We start from the raw sequence: 22,611 nt of genomic DNA, 5'->3' as shown, positions 1-22,611 counted from the left end.
CTCCTTTGCTTTTCACTTCTCTTCTTTTCACAGCTATTTGTAAGGCCTCCTCAGACAGCCATTTTGTGTTTTTGCATTTCTTTTTTTGGGCAATGGTCTTGCTCCCTGTCTCCTGTACAATGTCACGAACCTCTGTCCATCGTTCATCAGGTACTCTGTCTATCAGATCTAGTCCCTTAAATCTATTTCTCACTTCCACCATATAATCATAAGGGATTTGATTAGGTCATACCTGAATGGTCTAGTGGTTTTCCCTACTTTCTTCAATTTCAGTCTGAATTTGGCAACAAGGAGTTCATGATCTGAGCCACAGTCAGCTCCCAGTCTTGTTTTTGCTGACTGTATAGAGCTTCTCCATCTTTGGCTGCAAAGAATATAATCAGTCTCATTTCAGTGTTGCCCATCTGGTGATGTCCGTGTGTAGTGTCTTCCCTTGTGTTGTTGGAAGAGGGTGTTTGCTATGACCAGTGTGTTCTCTTGGCAAAACTCTGTTAGCCTTTGCCCTGCTTCGTTCTGTACTCCAAAGCCAAATTTGCCTCTTACTTCAGGTGTTTCTTGACTTCCTCCCTTTGCATTCCCATCCCCTCTAATGAAAAGGACATCTTTTTTGGGTGTTAGTTCTAAAAGGTCTTGTTAGGTCTTCATAGATCCGTTCAACTTCAGCTTCTTCAGTGTTACTGGTCGGAAACATAGGCTTGGATTACTGTGATATTGAATGGTTTGCCTTAGAAGCAAACAGAGATCTTTCTGTTGTTTTTGAGGTTGCATCCAAGTACTGCATTTCCGACTCTTTGACTTGGTACAAGTTCTAATTATTCCATTCTTTCCAACATTGTGTAGTTTTGCTCTTCCATTCTGTAGATCCCTCGTTTAGCTCCTCATCCTTGGGATTTTGATTCTTATTTGCTATTTATCTTTGTTTCCAGGCTAGTGTGAGCACTCTTTGAGCCTCTGTTGATCTCTAAAGGAGACAAAGGCTGTGTTTTCTTTTTTTGTTTTTTTTTGTGATTTGTTTTGGTCGTAGAACTTTCATCTTTGGATTTGAGTCAGAATTGTTGTCCTTGTGGGCACTGGCTTCACCTCTTGACTCAGTAGATTCTTCCCTGAGCATTTCTCTGGATGAAAAACGGTTGATTGTTCTATGGGCTCCGTATTCTGAGAGGCCCTGCTCTACCCCAGATTGTTTGTCTTTTTGTTCTCAGTTTCCTTGGGTGGACCGTTTATCTCTTAATCCTCAGATTTTATGTTGTTTCATTCTGTGTACTTTGTATTTTTTCCCCTAAAATTCTTCCTAACAACTTAAAGTTCTGTCTTCTACTATTATAAGTCCATCTGACCCAGTCTGGTTTTCTCTCTTCTCAGCAGGAGTCACCACATCTTTTCTCAGAAATTATGATGTATATATACATATATGTATATATATATATACACACACACACACACATATATATAGTTAAGGCCAATCCCTATTTTATGTGAATTGGCCTTTTGTTGTTTTCCTGTGAACTGTAAAATACCTCAAACCCTCAGATTTTCATTTAAACCCATCTAGTTTTGATTACTTTTGATTCCCTTTCTGAGTATCTCTTCAGCTCATAGTATCTTTTTGGGGGCAATGGTTTTTATGTTTCTTAAAATTTTTAAGTTATCTGTTTATTTTTGGCTGTGCTGGATCTTTGTGGCTTTGCGTGGGTTTTTCTCTAGTTGTGGTAAGCAGGGACTGCTCTTTGTTGAGGTACACCAGCTTCTCATTTGATGCCGTCTCTCGTTGCAGAGCACGGGATCAGGGCGTGCGGGCTTCAGTAGTGGTGGCACACAGCCTCAGCAGTAGCAGCTGCCAGGCCCCAGCGCAGGTTCAGCAGCTGTGGCACCCAGGCTTACTTGTTCCGTGGCACGTAGAATCTTCCTGGGGTAGCAGTCAAACCCCTGTCCCCTGCATTGGCAGTTGGATTCTTAACCACCAGGCCATCAGGGAAGTTCTGTTTTTTTGTTTAAATGAAGTTATAAAATAGGTGATGTGGGCTGTCATATTCTTGTTTGGAGGAAATTTCCTTTGGCTCTCTTCTGTCATTTACCAAGGGAAACATTAAACTTTAGATAATGTAATGTATTTGTCATGAGACTCTTTTTTTGAAAACTTCATTATGAAGTTTTTCAAATATAGAGAAAAGTTGAAAGATTGAAATAAAACTCTCAGATTGAATGAATGTCACCATTTGGCATATTTGCTTTATCTCTCTATGTTCATGCTTTTTATTTTATTTTTTGGCTGAACCACTGACAGGGTATTTTGTCCTTTAAAACTTAAGCATGACTATATCCCTCTACTCTTCTATTCATTGTATTAATTTTTGAGCATTGGATATTGAAAGTCCAACTGGGAATCTTAATTTATCGAACCCCCCAAATAATGGTGATATATAGTAGAACTATATGTAACTTTGCTCTGTTTTCTAAGTATATAAATGTATTATCATTTTTTTCGTAATTCAAAAAATAAAAAAAAGAAAAAAGAAGTCAAATAGTAATATAGAAGTACCAATTAAGAAAAGGCATGCATCTCCTAAGAGTACGAATATTCTCCTATTATTCACAATATCATTATCACATCTAAGAGAGTTTATAACAATTTCATATCAGCTAATATTCAGTTCATATTCAAATTTCACCAGCTGTCCTAAGAATGTATTTCCTAGTTCCTTTTTTAAAAAACATAAACTGATCAAGGCTATGTTTTGCCTTATTGTATCACTTTTAATCTAGAATAATCACTCCTCTTTTTCTTTATGTCATTGATTTGTTGAACTATTCAGGCCTCTTGTGTTGCAGAATATTCCATATTCTAAATTTGTCTTATTGTTTTCTCAGAGTTGTTTAGCTTGTTCCTTTATCCTTTATCCCTTTCTCCGTGGCTCCTATAAACCACAAGTTGGGTCTAGAGGCTTGATTAGATTCAGATTAAGCATTTTTGGCAAAGATTCATAGGTGATATTTGTGTACAACGTATTGCATCATATTGCATCACGTTAGGAGGCACAGAATGTCAGATTGCCTTAGTGATGCTGGTTTTGCTAATTGCTGCCACATCTCTCAATTATCAAGGTGCATTTTCCCCCTTGACAGTTAGCAAGTCACTTGCAGGGTGATCACCAAGTGTAATGGTTTTAGCATCCACTGATAATCCTGCTGGCATCTGTAACTATATTGTAACACTATTACAAAATAGTGATTTTCTGATTCTATTACTTAATCTTGATTAGCTGACTTTTGTCTTTGGACAAGAGCTTTTCTTCTCTCTCTCTTATTAAAAAAAAATAAATTTTATTTTTTGGCTGCAGCATGTGGCATGTGGGGTCTTAGTTCCCCAACCGAGGATTGAACCTGTGTCCCCTGCACTGGAAGCACAGAGTCTTAACCACTGGACCTCCAGGGAAGTCCCCTCTTATTTTCTTTTTTTATGAGTCTCTGTAGACTCATGGATTTTTAGTTATTCAAAGTGTTAGTCAATTTCAGTTGTTAATTTTGATATTCAAATTATACTAAATTTGGCCTGTAATAGCCCTTGCAAGCTGTTTTCCTGCTTTGTCTTTTTGACAGGACTCCATTAGTCTTGGAGTGTTTCCATTCTGGTATAAATGTCCCCAGCTTACTTTGTACTTGCTCTGCCCTGGGCCTGGAATCAGTTGTTTTCTTCAGGGAGTCCTAGATTATTCCACTGACACTGGGTGTACCTACTTATTGTTTCTTGGGTGTCATTGCTTCTAGGCTCTTTTGAAGGCAAGGAAGTAGATCAAAAATTTTTAAAAAGGAAATCATTAGTTCATAGTAGTATTTCCAATTCAGATTTAACACTACAGAGCTTTCTTTTTCTTGACGTCTTTTACTTTATACTTATATAAATTTTTACATTGCAAATTCTAGATTTTAATAGCATTTATATTTGTTATTTGTTTTATCCTGCAATATAACGAATTAGTTTCAAAATAGTGCAACTCTTACTACTAATAATAAACTTCTGTATATCTGCTGATGGAAGTTTAAGATTTCCTTACAGTTCCTTTTCCCTTGAGTCTATCTCATTAGGCTGTATACTGCATAGTCAAAATACATTTTTTAAAAGTTGGTGGAATAATTCCTTTCTCTGTGCTAATGTTGTCAGTTTGATATACAGATATGCTTATTTTGTTGTTACTCAGTTTAGGGTTTGCTTTTTTTTCTTTTGGATTTGTTTTTTTGAAACTGTGGTATGTTTACATGGTTCAAAAGTCAAAACTTCTTAGAAAAGTATACTTAAGAGAAATTTGAGTTCTTTTCCTAACCATTTTCATTATTTGCTGGTTTATTTTCTTAGTGTTTCTTTTTGTAAAAGCATATTACTGTATCAGTTCAGTTCGGTCGCTCAGTAGTGTCTGACTACTGTATATTTGTGTGTATACTCTTGTTTCCTCTTCTTTCTCACTCAAGTACTTTATACACTGCTGTGTAACTTTTCCACTCAACAGCAGGTCCTGGAAAGACTCATATCAGTTCATAAAGTATTTCTTCCCTCCCTCCCTTCTCTCCTTTTTAATTACTGCATAGCACTTCATTGTATGGATTATATTAATAAAAGCTTATTCAATCAACTTCCTATTAATAGACATCTGGTTGTATCTATTAATTTTATCCAAGTTTGTTTTGTATTTTTGGAGTTATATCTTCAGGATAGGTTTTCAGAAGTGAAATTTCTAGTTTAAAGAATGAATGAAAATGTAATTTTTTTAGATACTGCCAGATTCTCTTCTGTAGTGGTTATATTATTTATTCTTCTACTAGTACTGTTTCAGGGTACTTATCAGCGGATTCTGAGTAGTATATCAGTAAGCTAAATTATTCCTTTTCTGTTGTTACTCCACAGTAATTCTAAATGGTATTTTCTATACAGTGTTTCTAAAATGTGATTTAGGGATCACTTGAAATTTGTAAGGATTTGGGGGTAGTTTTTGTAAGTATAAACATTAGTACAGATGTCTGTTTTGGTTTATTTGAAAAAAATTATATATACACACACATAGGTGCCATATATGATTTTTAAAACTATGGTCGTGTCTTCTCACAACGTTCCTGTTAGATTTCTTGAGCTATCTTTTTGGTGGCAAGAGAAGTGAAACTATGAAATAGGGCATTTTGAGGATCTTTCGTTTTTCTAGAGTAACCTGCCAGTCAGATCATTTTAAGAACTACTGTCCTCATGATCTGCAAGAATTTTAGATACTGCTAACCAATTGTTCTTGATTTTCTTTTATCCTGCCCAGGCTCCTGCTTACATTCGGGACTGTGCCAGGTTGCACTATGTGGGTTCTAGAACTCAAGCATCAAAGGTAAGAATAGAAAATTGCTCTTGGCCCAAACGAGGAGAGAGCTAACTAAGATTAGTGGGGTTTTACAACAAAGCAGAGTCAACGTGAAGACATAGGAAGATAAAGTGTATGAGAAAAGTCTGTAAATAGCCAATGTCTTAAATATTTTTAGCTATGAAAGAACATTCTTATATAAGACATTCTTTCAAGTTCATTGGTAAGGTAACACTGAAATGTCTAAAAGACCTAAGACTGTATGAGCTTAGAAAGCAAATGTGTGATGCTTATTAACAAGATTACATATGATTATAGAGCTTTAAAAGTGAGAAGTTAAAAAAATATCACAAGCACTTTTTGAGGATTTCTGTTTAGTCTGTCTTGATTAGAAACTTTAAGCTATCATCTTATGTTTTTTTTCCTGCTCCCGTTGGTTTCTACCTCTCATTGAGCAAATATCTGGTGTGACCAGGAAAACAGTATTTTATTTTAACTAGTTTAATTGGAGTGTGGTTTTTCTTAGAAAGTTGTTTCTATTTCTCTACTACTGCTGTGTAGTTATCACATATTGTCATGTGTGGGAAAGAGCACCAGCCAAGAACCAGTGAATCTTGTCTCCAAGATGGGTCTGTCACTTTAGTATCTAGATGACTTTAAGCTTACAACTTAACTTCAGTTTTAACTTCAGTGAAATGGTAATAATGATACTTTTTCTGCTTAACCCATAGGATAACAGTTAGAAATATGAGATTAAAAGATGCTCTGAATAGTGGATTATTATATAAATGTATTTTTTGATGGCAGTATTCTAAATGAATTTAGGTTTTCTGGGCAGGTCATGGGAGTAGGCTATTGATACAGTCTTTAATTGTAGGTTTCTCTTTATCTGATGATAGTATTTAGGTTTTTCTTGTTCCTACATCTATGATGTACCCCACATCTCACCCTCCCTTTTTTTTTCTTCCAGTGTTGTGGGAATCTGGAAACAAAGCTGGCAAGATATATTAATTCACTGTTCTTTTAAATTTTCCACAGGATGATCTTGATCTGATAGCTTCATGTCATACCAGGTCCTTCCAACTGGCAAGATCTCAAAAATGGAACCGGGTAGATTCCTGCTCTCATCAGGAGGAGACCCAGCAGCGTACGGAAGAGGCACTAAGAGAATTGTTCCAACATGTTCACAATATGCCAGAGTCGGCAAAGAAGAAACAGCTCATCAGACAGGTGCCGAAGGCAGGGAGATAGTGACGGGGCTTTAGGGACGTGATTTTTGCTTGTAGAATCACTAGAGAATAGTTTGAACAGCTTCATTTAATTTTTGTCTTTTACTGGCCCAAGCTTTGGTTTAGTCAGGAAAACAGACTTGTCTATGGCACCTCAGTGGTGATCTCTGTCTGCTGCCCACTAGGGAAAGAGGTGGAGGCTCTTGGATCTCTTGAGTAAACAGAAGGATCCAGTGTGGTTAGTTTTTCTAACTTGGTCATGTACGACGTTTAAGCCTGGCAAATAACCCAGTCTTTCTGAATTTCAGCCTTCTTATTGGTAATTGTAATGCCCATGTTCCATGGTTGTAAAGATTAGAGAGAATCTATGTAAAGTGGCTGCCATGGCAGGACAGAAGTGGTAGCTCTCACCAGTGAGTTGTTTGCAGTTAGAAAACACGAAATCAAGAGCCTCGTCTGCTACTAAAAATAGAAATTCTAGTGGCTAAGTTTGTTTATTTTGGAGCTGTGGGAGCAAAATTAGGTCTCTTATTTGTCATCTTGAGATTCACAGTGTAAATACTGATGACATGGTTAGTTTCTTTCTCAGGAAATTTATTTTGTCTCAACCCTTCTTGAATTTTAGCTAAACAGGCAAGGTCAACCTCTTGACTTCTTATTCAACTGGGACCTTCTTGAGGGATGAGTCTGTGTTTTCATTTTTATTTTTTATAGTTTATCTCAAGCACGGGGCCAGACAAAAACAAGTGCTCCAAAAATGTTGAACTGAGCTGTTCTTAACAGTTGACAAAGTCCTTTAAGAGAAATTTTTCTGTCACTCTCTTTGAAGTTACTTTGAGATCTAGCAAATTGTGCTGTGACTGGAATTTTATGGCTGAGTAATACTACAGATTTAAAGCAGTTTTGTGGTTTAATTCTTGGTAGAAATTTAGCCAGTAATTCAGGTAGGACAAGTGTAAATGACTTCTCTCATCAAGAAGACTGAGGTCAAAGATAATACAAAGGAAAAAACTAGCATTAGTTTTGCTTTTCTTAGAAAACTGGAAAATTATAGAGAAGGATTAAAAGAAAATAAATCACTTATCCTACCAGTGTTTACATATTGGATATTCTTTCAGTCTGTTTCCTATGGATATTTTATATTTTGACATAGTTATGATCATACCATATACTTTGATTTCCCCCTTTTTCATTAACCATTACAGCATAAGTGTTTTCTCATGCATGCTTGTAAACTCCTTGCCTACATTTAAAATATTGCCATTTATTTTTGAAAAAAAACTCTAATTTTACTATTCTCCATCCTTATAAAGATAATGAATACTCACTGCAGAAACATTGAAGTCTCCAGAAGAGTGTCAAGAACAAGTTAAAAATCATCTGTAATCTACTGGTCACATTTTGGAGTATTTCCTTCTTGTATTTCTTTCCATGAATATATATTTCATATTATTTTTGCTTAGTTGAGGTAAAAATATACATTCCATTTTAAAAATACCCTACCCTTTTCCTATAACATTACATCAGAACATTTTCCATGTCATTAAAAGTCTATAAACATTTTTAATGCTTGTATATTTCATTGTATATAACCTGATGTATATAGTTTGTCCTCTGCTGGACAGATTGGGGAAATTAGGCATTTTTTTACTTTATACATTTTTGTTCATAAGTATTCTCTGCAGATTATTTCCTAGAAGTGGCATGACCAAAGGGTATGCATTCTCTGGGGGAAGCTGATACAGCTGCTAGGTTCCTTTTAATACATAGGTCCTTTCTCTCCCCTTCCTGTTTTTTTCTCCCTAAAAATTGCTGAAGCTTGTTTGTTTGACTAAACTTTTAAATTTGAAATAATTTAGATTTGGAGAAAAATTGCAAAGATAGTACAGAATTTCCACATACCTTTCACCTAGTTCCTTCTAATATTAACTAATGTTCTTCCTTAGTTATCAAAACTAAGACGTTAACATTAGTACATTACTATTAATGTTGCAGACTTTATTCGGATTTTACTAGTTGTAACACTAATATCCTTTTTCTGTTCTAGGGGCCAGTCCAGATACCACATTGCATTTAAACACACATACACACATCCTCCCGCTCTCTTTGCACTTTATTTGTGAAAGAAGGCAGATTGTCTCCCACAGTCAGGATTTTGCTGATTGCATTCCTGTGGTATTATTTAAGATGTTCCTTAGTCCTCTGTATTTGCTGTAAACTGGTAGTTAGATCTAATTGTAGAAGCTTGATCTGATTCCAATTTGATTGCTTTGGGGTATGTAGTATTTAACTTACCCTCAGGCTAATTTAATAAAATTTGACTTCTTGGTGGCATAATTTCTGCCTTTGTGATTTGCTTGCCAACCTACTAATCCATGTGTGTACACATTCACTTATTCCTGGACGTCTCTGAATATTTACATTTAGCTATTAATTGTCACAGAATGCTGTCTCTTGATTTGTTACAGGAGACTGTAACAAAATGTTCTCTATGTTTGCTTCTAGTTTAATAAGCATTCTGGGACCCAGACACCGGGACGCGAGCCTTCTACTCCCCTGGTGCAGAAAAGGGCTCGCTCACGGTCCTTCAGTGGCCTCATTAAGGTAGGCATGCTGTGCTGTCATTTTCAATATTGATCATGAGAAAATTAACAATTTGGCTCTTCTTAGGCATAAACAGTTTTGTTCCATTCTTTGGGATTCTATAAAGGGTTCACTTATAAAGAGAAAAGGATAGAATTTGGAAATGCTTTTAATTTTCATAGCATTCTGCTGTGTTTCAAATCAGAGAAGGGACTCTGTGATTGGAGAAGTAAGGGATAAGAGAAATAAAGGTCCTTTGCTGTCTTCTGGGGCTAAGGACAGAGTCCTCATTTCTGATTTACTGTGCAGGTTGCTGAAGTTACGAAGTGAGAAAGTTGACAGACACTAGAAATAGATTTTCTAATAGCCTAGTGACTTTTAGGTAAACCCCAAATTTTGATCAGTTGTTTTCTTTTCTTCGTCTAAAACTTCATTAAAAATCTTGTTTTTAAAACAAATGCAGTATATACTTCTGTGCTGTTGTTGCCATCATTGTTATTGTATATTCAATTTACTCCAGTTTTCATGGATGATCTGAACATGTAACTAAGGGATATTGCCAGCAGGTGGCAGTAGATAGCTGATTATGGGGGTTCAAATTTCCAGGCATGAAACCAAGGAAAGTCTGGCATTCTTCTTGGTCATAGAGATGATTGATAATAAGAAAAGTAATAGTTAAATAAATGTTTCTCTGTGTTAGTCAAACAAATGTTCCTTAACTGAAGTTAGATGGGTATAGTTTTTTCTTCATAGTGAGTTCTTCTGCTGTTGGTTCTAGAAGTATTGTTATTTGTTGCTTGAAAGGTAAGAATATAATATTCTCTTGGCATCTGCCCTCTTCTTTACTGAGAGAGAATTTAAAACTTTAGAATTATAAAAGAGCTTATAATTCTATCAGGAGAAAACATCAGAACAATAATTTAAACAGTGTTAACAAGTTTCACAGGACAGAAGGGTTAAGTGTTTTCGTTGTAAATGAGGAGACTTTCAAGCTAATAATAGATGTAGGTTTCTGCTTGACAGCAAAGGAATAGTGAAAGGTCTGTTAAAAAATTCAGTGGAAACAAACAAAAAAAAATTTCAGTGGAAGCTTTATAGCTAGTCCTGTGACTCCTGGCATCTCCTATTCAGCTTACTATGAGGTGATATCTGACTTCTGAAAGGAAGATGGAGTGGCCTTATTTTTCCAGCATTTCTGTGTTTTAGCTATTTGATTTCTTTCCTGCTTTGATACCTTTTTTTGGCTAGACTTATTTCCTCCAAAATTACTATTATGTAAATGATTTATTGCATCAGAATATTCCTACTGATGTTTATATAGTAAAGTTTAATGTTCTAGTTTTGATATGTTCTTTTTTTGGAATTCAAATTTATTCTCTAAGGAGAAGAAAGAGAGGATTTCTTCGAAGATGGTAGAATTGTCACTGTCAGCGGTTACAGTAGGTTACATCAGCTTCTAAGCTGTTCAGAGATGAAAGGGCTTTTAGTCTTGCATTGAATGTCAGTATGGTCACATGACCCTTTTAAGAAGGCCTGTATCCTCTTGTGGTTATAATAGGAGCTCTTAGAGAATTTTTCCGAATTTTCCAATCCTGTGTGAGGGAGACATGACACGGAAGCAAAATCTTAGAGTGGACCCTGTCTTAAGTGTCTCTTAGTAGGGAGGGGAGGAGGGACTCTTAAAAAGCTGCCAGAGACGTGTCTTTGGGGAAAAAATTATACTGGTAGGTAACTGGCATTTCTTTTATGGCCTCAGAAGCATTGTAATTGGCCCATATTAGTTGGTTTAAATCAACTATAAAGTTTCTTTTCACATTTCAGTCCTTTAGATAGTTTAAAGAGGAATAGTGATCACCTAAAGAAAGGCAATGATCTTAGGTTTTTTAGTAAATGCTTTGACCTTTCGTGTAAGATGCCTGTGGGACTTTATCAGAGAGCTGAGATTTTTTTTTTTTAACTTAAGAAACTGTAGTTTTGAAGGCCAGTATAGATATATATAATACAGATGTAGTAGCTGTTTGTAAATCAAATATTTTCTTTTCCTAAATCAGCGGAAGGTCCTGGGAAATCAGATGGTGTCAGAAAAGAAAAACAAGTACCCTACTCCGGATTCTGTAGCCATTGGTGAATTGAAGAGAGCCAGCAAAGAAAATATGAACTTAGTAAGATGCTGTTCTTTGTACTTTTTCTCTGTATGTGTTCATCTGTAGAAAAGAAGAAAATTAATATGCCCTCATTTGTTTTACTGTGTTTCTTTGGGCCATTCAGCCTTTTTTCTCAATCTTTTCATTTATGCTGATTGTCTTTTTTCTGTAGGCTTTCATTGATTCATTCAACAAACACATTTCAAGTTCAGGGAGGACATAGCCAGTTACAGGCAGAAATGACAAATGCAGTGAAATAGCTCCACACACGAAGTACTGGAGGGAGCCGTTTGTATTGGGAGAGCCCACAGGGTGCATTACATTTGAGCCAGGCCTGCTCGACACTGCGTTGGCCATGGACTCATCCTTCCAGGAATGGTTACTTCATTAAGCCAGCAGTAAAACAGTGAAGATTAATGAGATATGACTGTGTTGGTAAAACTCTTCATGTTGAAATTGAACAAATAAATAATTCCTCTGTTAGCAAAATCTGTTTATAGGAATGACATTTAAACCACTCTAAAATTTCCTTGTTACAGTTATTTTCTGGCTCTCCAGCTGTCATGATGACACCAACAAGACTGAAATGGCCTGAGGGGAAGAAAGAGGGGAAAAAAGGTACTAATTGTACTTATTCTGTATGTCTTAGTGAATGTAGTTTCTTTCTGCATCTGGTCAGTCAGTAGCAGGTTTTGAATTCCCACTGTGGTATGGTGGTAGTTGGAAGTGATGTAAAAATTAGAAGGCCTGGAGTTTATGTAGCAGATGGTTACTGAGCATCTCCTCAGAACTGTCCCAGGTGCTGGGGGCAGAGCTGTGAACACAGACCCACAGGGTCCCTGAATCCTCAAGACAGACAGGACACATGGGAAAGATATTTTAAGAGTACGTGTTAAGCAAATTAAAAGCAAGTGTAAACTAACTTGTGAAACCAAGTACAGGAGAGCTGAGAAGGTGCTTAGCAAACATGGAACAATTGCGTTCTTTTTCTGTGTAGACTTTAGCTTTGTTTATTCAATTAGGCTTTCCAAATAAAGAGCTCATGCTAAAGGACTCTGGAAATCAGATCATACAACATGTTTTTAAGGACATTTAGGGTAAAAAGGATAATTTAGTGCTGAGACTGCTGACTGCCCAAGTCTCAGCTGATGGAGGGCACCGACTGCTGCGCTTTTCTCTGAGGAAGCCACATGGCTCACTGCAAAGGCCGGGGGATCTGTGGTTAGGACCAGCCACTCCTTCTCAGCCCACTTTCTCCTCCGAAAACGGAGATAATATTAATAGTTGTATCTACTTCTTAGTTTTCTAATGAGTCTCAATTAAAACAATGTTTTGAAAGCACATTGTGATGTTAAAGCATTAACAGGCAGCAGTAATTGTTACTAAGGAAAACTGGGCAAGACTTGGTCTGGTTCTATAAGGCTTGCATGGCAGATGAAGTAATTTCTGGTTTGATATGCTCATTTTACCATTGAGATACAAGCATACTTACTGTTTGAGGCATAAACAATAGAATGAGAACAAAAGCCCAGTCCTTACAGATGAATCTTTATTCTTTTCTAGGAAATTAGATTTCTTTTTGGAAGAAAGAAATGCTTCAAAAAAATAAGCTAGTTAAATATTTTACCAAGAAGTTTTAGAGCAAGGATTCTTCCTGTTTACTGTGGACTTCCTAAGGGCTCTAATAAAATTCCTGGTATTATTGATGGAGTTTTATGTGTAGGTGCATATGAACATCTTTCTGGAAGAGAGAATGTATAGTTTTTCTAAGATTCTCAAAAATGTTAGTGATTCAGAAAAGTGGAGGCCCACAGATAATGAATGACCTCCCACTAGATTAAGCAGTGGTATTTTCACTTTACCTTCTCCCTGTTCACTTCCTCTGTCTGGGAACACCTGTGGGTGTCATAACTTCACACTATTCTCCTTCTCCTCCTTCCTGTTTAATTTTTTTCCATCTCTGCAGTGCTTTACTGTCGTCCGCCTCCCCTTCCCTCTCTTCATGTTTTTCTTCCCTCTGTCTTAGGCTCTGCCTGTCCGTGTCCTCCCCCCATGCCTGTCCCCTTAGTGTTTGGTCTACTTATGCAGCTCAGTTCTGTTCTCTGATTCCCTTTCCTTAGCCTGCAGCTCCAGATCTGAGCTCTGTCTAGTCTCCATTTCCACAGATCCAAGTGCCTGCCACCTTTCTTTTACACAATGAACACAGTACTAGATTTTTTTTTTTTTTTTTTTATGTTGATTTTATTAAAGGAGGACTTCCTTGGTGGCTCAGACAGTAAAGCGTCTGTCTGCAATGCTGGAGACCTGGGTTCGATCCCTGGATCAGGAAGATTCCCTGGAGAAGGAAATGGCAACCCACTCCAGTACTCTTGCCTGGAGAATCCCATGGACAGAGGAGCCTGGTATGCTACAGTCCACGGGGTCACAAAGAGTTGGACACAACTGAGTGACTTTCACTTTCACTTTATTAAAGGAACAAATATTTTTTTGAAGAAGAGAATGCAATTTTATTATCAGCATCAATAGTGTATTCCCAAAGACATGTATTTAGCCTGGAGTTTCTCAGGTGGCACTATTGACATTTTAAGTCAGATGATTCTTTGTTGTGGGGAGCTGTTCTGTGCGTTGTGTGAGAGTTCGTTGCATTCCTGGCCCCTGCCTACTGGATGCCAGTACCCTTCCTCCAGTTGTAACAACCAGTGTCTGCCCCCTGACATTGCCAAATATCCCCTTCAGGGGAGGGGGCAGAAACCTTCCCTGATGAGAACTGCTGATTTAGCACCTATGTATTAATGGGCATTATTTTCAGCAGTCAGAATCCTAGCCATTGTTCAAAGCCCAGCCTAAACCCTACTTCCTCTGTGAAATCTTCTTTGGCTAACTAAGACATGTACTTTTTCCTTTGAGCTCTTATTGACATTGCGAAGATGTTGACATTTAATGTGATTTATCTTAGTTATTTACTTCATATGTTTTGTCTTACTTCTTTAGCTAGTTTCTCTTCTGGAAGACAAAGGCCAAACTTAATATATTTGTGACCCCCCGCCCCTTCTCTTCTGCACAGTAATGACTGCCTTGCATCCAGTAGGCATTTAGTAAACATTTGCTGGTGAGAGGTGTCATGGTGGTAAGAATATGAGCTTTGAGTTCAGTTAGACTTGGTTTTAGTCCACAGCTTTAATAGCTATATATCTTAGGGCAAGTTCATTTGTATAGGCTTCAGATTCTTTACTTATAAAATGGCAAGAACATTACTTCATGCACAGTTTTTTGTGAGAGTGAATGAGAAAGTGTACATAAAGAATTCAGCAACACCTGGCACAAAATACACACTCAGTAAAAGTAGTGTTATTGCCATTCAGATGATTTAATAAAGTGAGATTAGGGCAAGAGAACAAAATGATGCTTACTTGGTAGAGAGTAAACAATTCTCAATTAGACTCTCCAACCCGCAGTTCAGTTCAGTTCAGTCTCGCAGTTGTGTCTGACTCTTTGCAGCCTCATGGACTGCAGCACGCCAGGCCTCCCTGTCCATCACCAACTTCCAGAGTTTACTCAAACTCACGTCCGCTGAGTCAGTGATGCCATCCAGCCATCTCATCTTCTGTCATCCCCTTCTCCTCCCACCTTCAATCTTTCCCAGCATCAGGGTCTTTTCAAATGACTCAGTTCTTCACATCAGGTGGCCAAAGGATTGGAGTTTCAGCTTCAGCATCAGTCTTTCCAGTGAATATTCAGGACTGATTTCCTTTAGGATTGACTGGTTGGATCTCCTTGCTGTCCAAGGGACTCTCAAGAGTCTTCTCCAACACCACAGTTCAAAAGCATCAATTTTTCAGCACTCAGCTTTTTTTATAGTCCAGCTCTCACATCCATACATGACCACTGGAAAAACCGTAGTTTTGACTAGATGGACCTTTGTTGGCAAAGTAATGTCTCTGCTTTTTAATATGCTGCCTAGGTTGGTCATAACTTTCCTTCCAAGGAGTAAGCGTCTTTTAATTTCATGGCTGCAGTCACCATCTGCAGTGATTTTGGAGCCCAAAAAGATAAAGTCTGTCACTGTTTCCACTGTTTCCCCATCTATTCCCCAAGCATAAGTTATTTTTGAAGGATACATTGATATCCCATCACATGAAGTGATGGGACCAGATGCCATGATCTTAGTTTTCTGAATGCTGAGTTTTAAGCCAACTTTTTCACTCTCCTCTTTCACTTTCATCAAGAGGCTCTTTAGTTCTTCACGTTCTGCCATAAGGGTGGTGTCATCTGCATATCTGAGGTTATTGATATTTCTCCCGGCAATTTTGATTCCAGCCTGTGCTTCATCCAGGTCAGCATTTCTCATGATGTCCTCTGCATATAAGTTAAATAAACAGGGTGACAGTATACAGCCTTGACGTACTCCTTTCCCTATTTGGAACCAGTCTGTTGTTCCCTGTCCAGTTGTAACTGTTGCTTCCTGACCTGCATACAGATTTCTCAAGAGGCAGGTCAGGTGGTCTTGTATTCCCATCTCTTTAATTTTCCACAGTTTGTTGTGATCCACACAGTCAAAGGCTTTGGCATACTCAGTAAAACAGAAGTAGATGTTTTTCTCTGTTTCTGTTGCTTTTTAGATGATCCAACAGATTGATCTCTACCCTCAGGTTGTAGAAAATACTAAGTATAGATTTCTCTAGCTTTTAGGTGGGATATTTGCAGAAAGAAATATTTACAAATGTGTTTAATGTTCCTTTTTCTCTTTCAGCGTAGGATTCTTCTGAAGGATCCAGAGTTTTCCTGTTGTCCACCCAGAATTCTTTCTTCTGTGGGCCAGGGGCCGTGACCACCCTCAGAAAAGCTGGGACTTGCAGCTCGCTTGCTGCGTGTTGAATTGTGAAAGCCAACTAATCCTGTGACTCAACTGATACCTCTAACCTCACTCAGCGGAGATGTCTGCAGATTCTGCCTACTGAACCGGTGCTAGCGACTCTCTCTCTCTCTCTCTCTCTCTCTGTCTTTAAAAACAATGTTCTGGGGAAACCACTAAACCGCCAAACCAGCTTACACACAGCACATCAATGAGCAGAACTCGGCAGGCTCCCCTGCCTGTTCCATGTGTTTCTTTAGGCGGGTTCTGTGTTTTGAAAATTTGAAGTCTGTGCTCAACTGCAGTGGTTTTTTTAAAAAGTGCAGTCAATCTAGTGGATTGATGTTATTTTTAACTGATAGTTGGGACTTTTCTCTGTTTTGATAGTATTGGGGGATATGTTGGGTATTGTTTTGTTTATTTGTTTTTTCTTATATTTTTAAAAGCCATATTTTGGATAAGTAATTGAAATGGGCTCTAAGCCAGATGTCTTTTCTCTTTTTCACCTTAAGCTCTTTGTCTTATGAGGCTGTACTCCTCAGTACCTATTTGTGTCCAAAGAATTTATCGCTTTCCTGGGAATTTTTTTTTTTTTTTTATGATTTCTTGGGCCTGAGATTATAGGTATTTGGCCTGCAGTATTGACTAATTCTGAATGATGCAGTATCTTAGCAAATGATGTTAAACTGTGTCCTTTCTTCCCTCCTTCCTTTCTGTCTCCCTCCCTGTCTTCCTCTTTCCTCAGTGATGTCAGAATAGTCGTATGGTTGCTGAACTCCTGCATTCATTCAGATTCCTCTCACCTAAAACATGTCTGGTGCCAATGTGGTGCCTTCTGTGCCCAGTCACTGTAACTCAAGGCATGTTACCAACAGCTTACTTGAGGCTTGCTGAAGTACCTGTATGTAGTGGAAGCTCTGGAGTAGGATTAGGCTGGGGCCGGCTTTATGGCCAGGATGACTCCTGATGGATGAGATTATCCTTCATCCTTCTAAGGGATCAGGTGTGCAGGCTGGACCGTCTCCTGAGAGCAAGCTGGAGTCAGAGGAAGGAACTGAGCATCTGTCTCTGCAGGACTGAGAGATTTAAAGGAAAGAATGTTCTTGTTTGGAAGCAGTTGTGGTTAATCACCTGTGTTCACGGGCAGCTGCTGGCCTGCCCCTTTGCTTGTCACAGTGGGCACCAGGAGTAGTTTGGAGATGGGCTGGAGCTTTGACTGGGTTGGGGATGTTCACGTGTGTTTTGAGGAGAGTGGCAAAGCTCTGATCCAGTGTGAGATGTCATTGTCCAGAGAGCAGCAGGGGCAGGAGGGAGTGTTGTTTTATGCCTGCTCTGTTAGATGTGTGACCATTCTTACCCCATGTGCTGGAGCTGAGTCAGGCCTCAGGGGAAAGGCAGTTGCCCAGCAAACTATGACTTCTGCCCTATTTTTAAACTGTTGAAATGGTGTGTTATTGCTGAAACAAAAGATGATTCTGGGGAGCACAGTTTGCTGTTGTATCTGGAAGGCAGTCTTGTCTGCTGTATTTTCTGTTTTTTCTGTTGCCTTAACAACAGTAGTGGAGAAAAATGGAAAATTTGGCCATCCAACTTGATAGATTGTAAATAATAGATGGTTAGGAGTATAAAGCTGCTCAAAAGTCCCTTTCTCTACAGTAGTTTTATGTCATTCTTTAAAAATACTTATTAGCAAGTTCATACATATAGGGTTCTATTTGAGTTTTTTCCTTATAAAATGTCCTGCACCAGCTGTCAGTGAGTGCAAACAGGGACCCCTTGTGGTATGACCAGGCGATATCTTCCCTTAACTCAGTACTTGTTTCTTAGTTTGTCTAAGCATCTCATTCTGGAGTGGTGGGGTCTGCTAAACGTGGTCTGGCACAGGTGGAGGGAGCAGAGCAGTGACCTCATACCTCTTTGTCATCGAGTTGGTTCTGTGGTTCTACTGGAGGGAGGTTCTATATGAGATTTAGTTGGTTGACTGCAGTTAGTAATCCAGGCTAGTGTTCTGGGGCTGGGGTGGTGAGAGATTTCTGTCCTGTGCTTCTATATAGCTTGCCCCTTTGGGCAGTTTATGTGGGTATTTGGGCATGTGTGTTTCATTAAAGTATTTATTAAATATGATTTCCCTTGCTGTAAGGGTATGATAGGTCTTTTCTTGTTTGTTTTTTAACAGAAGCTGTGATCTAGTTGGAATCCAAATTTGAGAAATAAACAGCATAACCTTCTGCCTTATAATATGTAACTGTTCTAATCCTGTGGAATCTTACGGAGAATGCAAAAACAAAGACCCTTTAAGCATTTGCTACAGGAGGGTTGTGTTTCCTTTCTGACTCGGTGGGCAGGCATTTTTGAGCCAGTATTTAACAATTTAAAAAATATGTAATATTTTAAAAATCTGTTTTATGTTTGTTTTTCATGTTGAAACAATTTCTTTGGAAATGCCTCTTGTTGCTTTTAAAATTTCCTTTCTTTCTGGGGTCAGTTGCAGTGGATTTTGATGTAATATTAATGTGGGGCAGTATATCTTGTGTGGGCTCAAGCATAAAAAATGCAGACCACTTCCTTAATTCAGATCAGTTGGCACTGGGTGAGCTATCCTGGTTGAATCAGTGAAAACCTTGGGCACTGGACTTTCTAACTTTCTAACTTGGTACAGCGGTGCAGTGTACCTGCTTTGAAAGACTCCATTGCAGCAGTGAAAGAGGATTGGATGATACTGATTGTACCTGAGTGCCAAAACACAGTCAAGGAGGTGGTAACTCGTGAATCGTAACTGAAACTGTAGTTGACCCTCCACCAGCTCATTACCCCAAATGATTCTTCTGTGGTCAGGAATGACAATGGGCTACCTTGGGAAACAGAGCAGTTTGGGGTTAATTGTGGTGATCACTGGGTGTTCCAGCGGTGGCTGTTTTATTGGCTTGTAAGAAAGCCAGTGGTTCCAGAGTGTCAGAGCAGAGCCATTCTCTCCTCTGGAACAGGAGTGTTTCTGTTGAGCTTTCCTCATAGAAACCTCTGCTAGGATACGGTTTAAAACACTGCCTTCCAGGAGATCCTGTGGTTGCAGAGTGGTCTCTCTATTTCATCTGCTTCCCTACTTTTTGCAGAGCCTCACACAGATGCTTGAAACTGGCTCTCATTCTGAAGTCTTTTCTGAGTAGAATTCCTTTCCCCAGGAGAGAGCCGCATCCATCTGGAAGCCTTGGTACCGAAGACAGGACCTGGATCCAAAGCTGGATACCAGCAGTTGGCAGGACTGCTGTAGGAATTGGGGAAGATTCGGGTTTCTAAGATGCACAAGCTTTTCAGACCAGTGGTAATTAATCTGATTTAAAACTCACTGGGGGAGAGCTGGCTTTCCTCTGCAGGTCATGCTGAGCCGTTTCCACAGGTGGAGAGTGGATGGGAGGGCTGGCGAGGAGGTGGAGTTAAGACTTAATAGCCTGAGTGCTTGGGTTACCATGGAAACTGGAGTGTGCGAGGCCACAGCAGATGCTAAAGAGCCATTGAGCACTCCCCCAGACATGTATGGGGACCAGCAGAACTGGTTGGGAAAAACTCCTGCCCCAGGGTCCTTTCTTCACAGCAAGGCTTGCCTTTTCCCTACCCTTAAGCTCGCTCAACAAGAGAAGCAAGGTTTCGTAACTGTCTAACCATTTTTTATTTTTTCATTCTTATTCAACTATGTCCTATATATATATATGTAACTGTAAAGAAACATGTATTGTTTTCCTTTTATATTCATGTAATATTCGGAAATTAAATTTCTTTTGTTTCATATCTATTGGCTTTGACCAGTCTCTTCATTTACATTTGACTGATGGATTATTTTAAAGAGAGGTTGCCTCTTAAAAAAAATTGTTTGTTTCAAGTTTGAGCTGTTATGACAGAGATGGCCTCTTGTTCTGAGGACTCTGACACCTAAGAACAGTGTGTCTTTGGCTTGCTCTCCAGCTGAGTGGGTGGGTTCAGGGGGAGTAAGGCTTTTTTGACTGATAGGACATGGGATTGGAACCTCTGGGAATTTTGAGTTTCCTGATTTCACTTGGCTGAGTCTAGAATGCTTTGCCCAGATTTCAGTTTCTCACATAATCTTTATTTCCTCATTTAAAAATAAGGAGGGATGGTTATAGTAACAGTAAAAACCAAGTGACATTTTCATCTCGGCCAGCAAGCTGTAGTGTTTAGACAACTCTGGTTGAGATGTTGTTTCTGTCACTTACGTATGTGGGCTTGGGCATGTTCCCCACTCTGTAAGGGAGTGGGGAACGAAACCATCTCAATGATGCCATGCTCAAGAGGCACATTTAAGGGCTTAGCACAAAGGTTTTAATCTGGAGTTTGTGATTTTAGGAATCCTTTGCTCCTGTAATTCTATGTAAAATTTTGTGTATGTTTGAATTTTTCTAAGGGAGAGATTTCAGAGCCTCCATAAGAATCCCAGAGGAGTCCTTGACCACTAAATACTGAGCACCGCTAGCCTCACATAGTGCCTGGCAGATGGCAGGTATTCATTAAATGTTAACTTTCTCTGTCTCTGCCAAGGACACATTTTATAATCAGCTGCTTACTGATGCTGACATGGTTATTTTGGATAACAATTAGTTACATCCAGAACAGAAATAAAAAACTCTTCTGTTTTTGCTCCGTTACCTGCCTGTGTGTTCCTCTTGAGCCGTGTTAGCTCCCTAAGGTGCTGCTCAGACCGTCTGTCACTCTCTCCTCATCCCCCAAGGACCAGTTCATATTATTTGCAGTAGAAAAAGGAGTTAGTTCTGTTCGTTTAAAGTGTGGAGGGACTCTTAACAGCACATGGGAAACTCAGTAATGCAAAACGAAAAGGGGTAGGACAGGAGTTATTCTGAAAAATAGGAAGAGGATCAAAATGTCTAGTCCAGTGCTGAGCACATAACCATTAATCACTGAGTCACAGAATGGAATGAAGATGCAGACGCATTAAACAGCGGGAAGAGGAGGTGGGAAGAGAGAGACCTGGGAGGAGTCTTCGACTCTCTCCCACTCCAGGGCCTTTGTGCCCCATGGCAGGTGGCCCATTTTTGCCCCCCCCCCCCCGCCCCCCCGATTCCTGAATTAGAAGCACAGAGGGTGGGAATGGTGAAGAAGCCTGAGACCTAGGCTAGAGGGCTGTGGTGGGACCATCAGGTTTGTTAGGTGCTGCTTTTATGTCCTAGCCTCTTAAATTCCCTATAAAAAGCAAAAACAAAAATTGGGGTTGAGCGGTTGGCCAGGTCTTGATCCTAGTTGATCATTAATATCTTATCCTTCATTGGAAGCATCTAGTGCCCAGATCCCCAGTCTTTGACCTTGGAACCAGTGTGCAGATTAGTAGCAGGGGCCCTTGGTGTCATTGTTAGCTTTCTCCTTTTATTATTGAAAGTCAGTCTTTTAAAATTTTCAATGCCTTGGTCCCAAGGAATGCTTAATTCAGTAGAGCCATATCCGTGGGCAACAAAGAAGGGAAACAGACTATCTTAAAATTTTAAGTGTGGAAGCCATTCCTCGGCACCAAAGTGGGGGATGCTTTTAAGAGCTTCTCCTGCCCATGTACTTGCCAGTTTTCCAATACTGGAAGAGGAATATAGTAGGGGCTCTAAGGAATTCACATCTGAATGAAAAATTAATACCACAATTTTTCGAGTGCTTATGTACTAAGCTTTGTGCTGGCCAATTAATTCCTTTTCTCGTTAAAGTCATGCATCTCTGTGAAGTAGTCTTAACTCCAATTTTATAGTAAAAGACACATATGAAGAGTTTAATGTATCCACTGTCAACTAAAAAGTGGTAGAGTTGAGGTTAACATCCAGGACTTTAAGAACTGTGGTCTTAAGCAGGGTCACACAGCCCAATGTCTATAGGAGCCAGGAAGGAAGTGTAAAGTCATGAAAACAACAACTACTTTGAGAGATTTAAAAACACCATGGAAGGGACTTCCCTGGTGGTTTAGTGGCAAAGACTCTGAGCTCCCAATGCAGGGGGCCTGGATTCAATCCCTGGTCAGGAAACTAGATCCTACATGCTGCAACTAAAGATCCAGCATGTTGCAACGAATATTGAAGACCCTGTATGCTTCAACTAAGACCTGTAATTAAACAAATAAATATTGAAGAAAACCAAAAACAAATTGTAATACAAGTTCCTCCCACTGGCTATCTTCAAATGAACAGCCAAACAGATGAGAATAAAGGGGAGATATCACATGATGGAAAAATTCCTAATAAGTCCGCAAAACTGGGGGAGGGGTGAATTGGGAAGAACAGGGCCAAGTATAAAGGAAAATAAAAATACAATGACACTTAAAAAAAACCCCAACAAACCATGAGAGCCAAACACAAGTCCTCCACAGTCTGGCTTTGGCCCTCAAGCCCCATGTGGCATCTTGTGCACGTTGCTGCGCTGCTCCTAGCTGGGACCCAGGTCTGCATAGGACTTCCTCCAGGGATGCCGGT

General features: G+C 39.1%; 1 protein-coding gene across 2 annotated transcripts in view; it reads left to right on the top strand.

The window, feature by feature from the left end:
* ARHGAP19 (Rho GTPase activating protein 19) overlaps window positions 1-19,928 on the top strand; it is a 60,986-nt gene extending 41,058 nt beyond the window's left edge. For both annotated transcript variants that reach the window (XM_061162291.1, XM_061162290.1), the window contains 6 exons: window positions 5,295-5,360; window positions 6,372-6,563; window positions 9,068-9,166; window positions 11,197-11,307; window positions 11,829-11,907; window positions 16,040-19,928. In XM_061162291.1, the coding sequence (XP_061018274.1) occupies window positions 5,295-5,360; window positions 6,372-6,563; window positions 9,068-9,166; window positions 11,197-11,307; window positions 11,829-11,907; window positions 16,040-16,044 (552 nt within the window). In that variant the 3' untranslated portion in view covers window positions 16,045-19,928. The remainder of the gene's footprint in view (window positions 1-5,294; window positions 5,361-6,371; window positions 6,564-9,067; window positions 9,167-11,196; window positions 11,308-11,828; window positions 11,908-16,039) is intronic.
* Window positions 19,929-22,611: the final 2,683 nt, after the last annotated feature.

Source organism: Dama dama, chromosome 15, assembly GCF_033118175.1.
Source record: "Dama dama isolate Ldn47 chromosome 15, ASM3311817v1, whole genome shotgun sequence".
Classification (NCBI taxonomy): domain Eukaryota; kingdom Metazoa; phylum Chordata; class Mammalia; order Artiodactyla; family Cervidae; genus Dama; species Dama dama.
The sequence above is the reverse complement of the archived record's forward strand: the minus strand, read 5'-3'. Positions and strand labels throughout refer to the sequence as shown.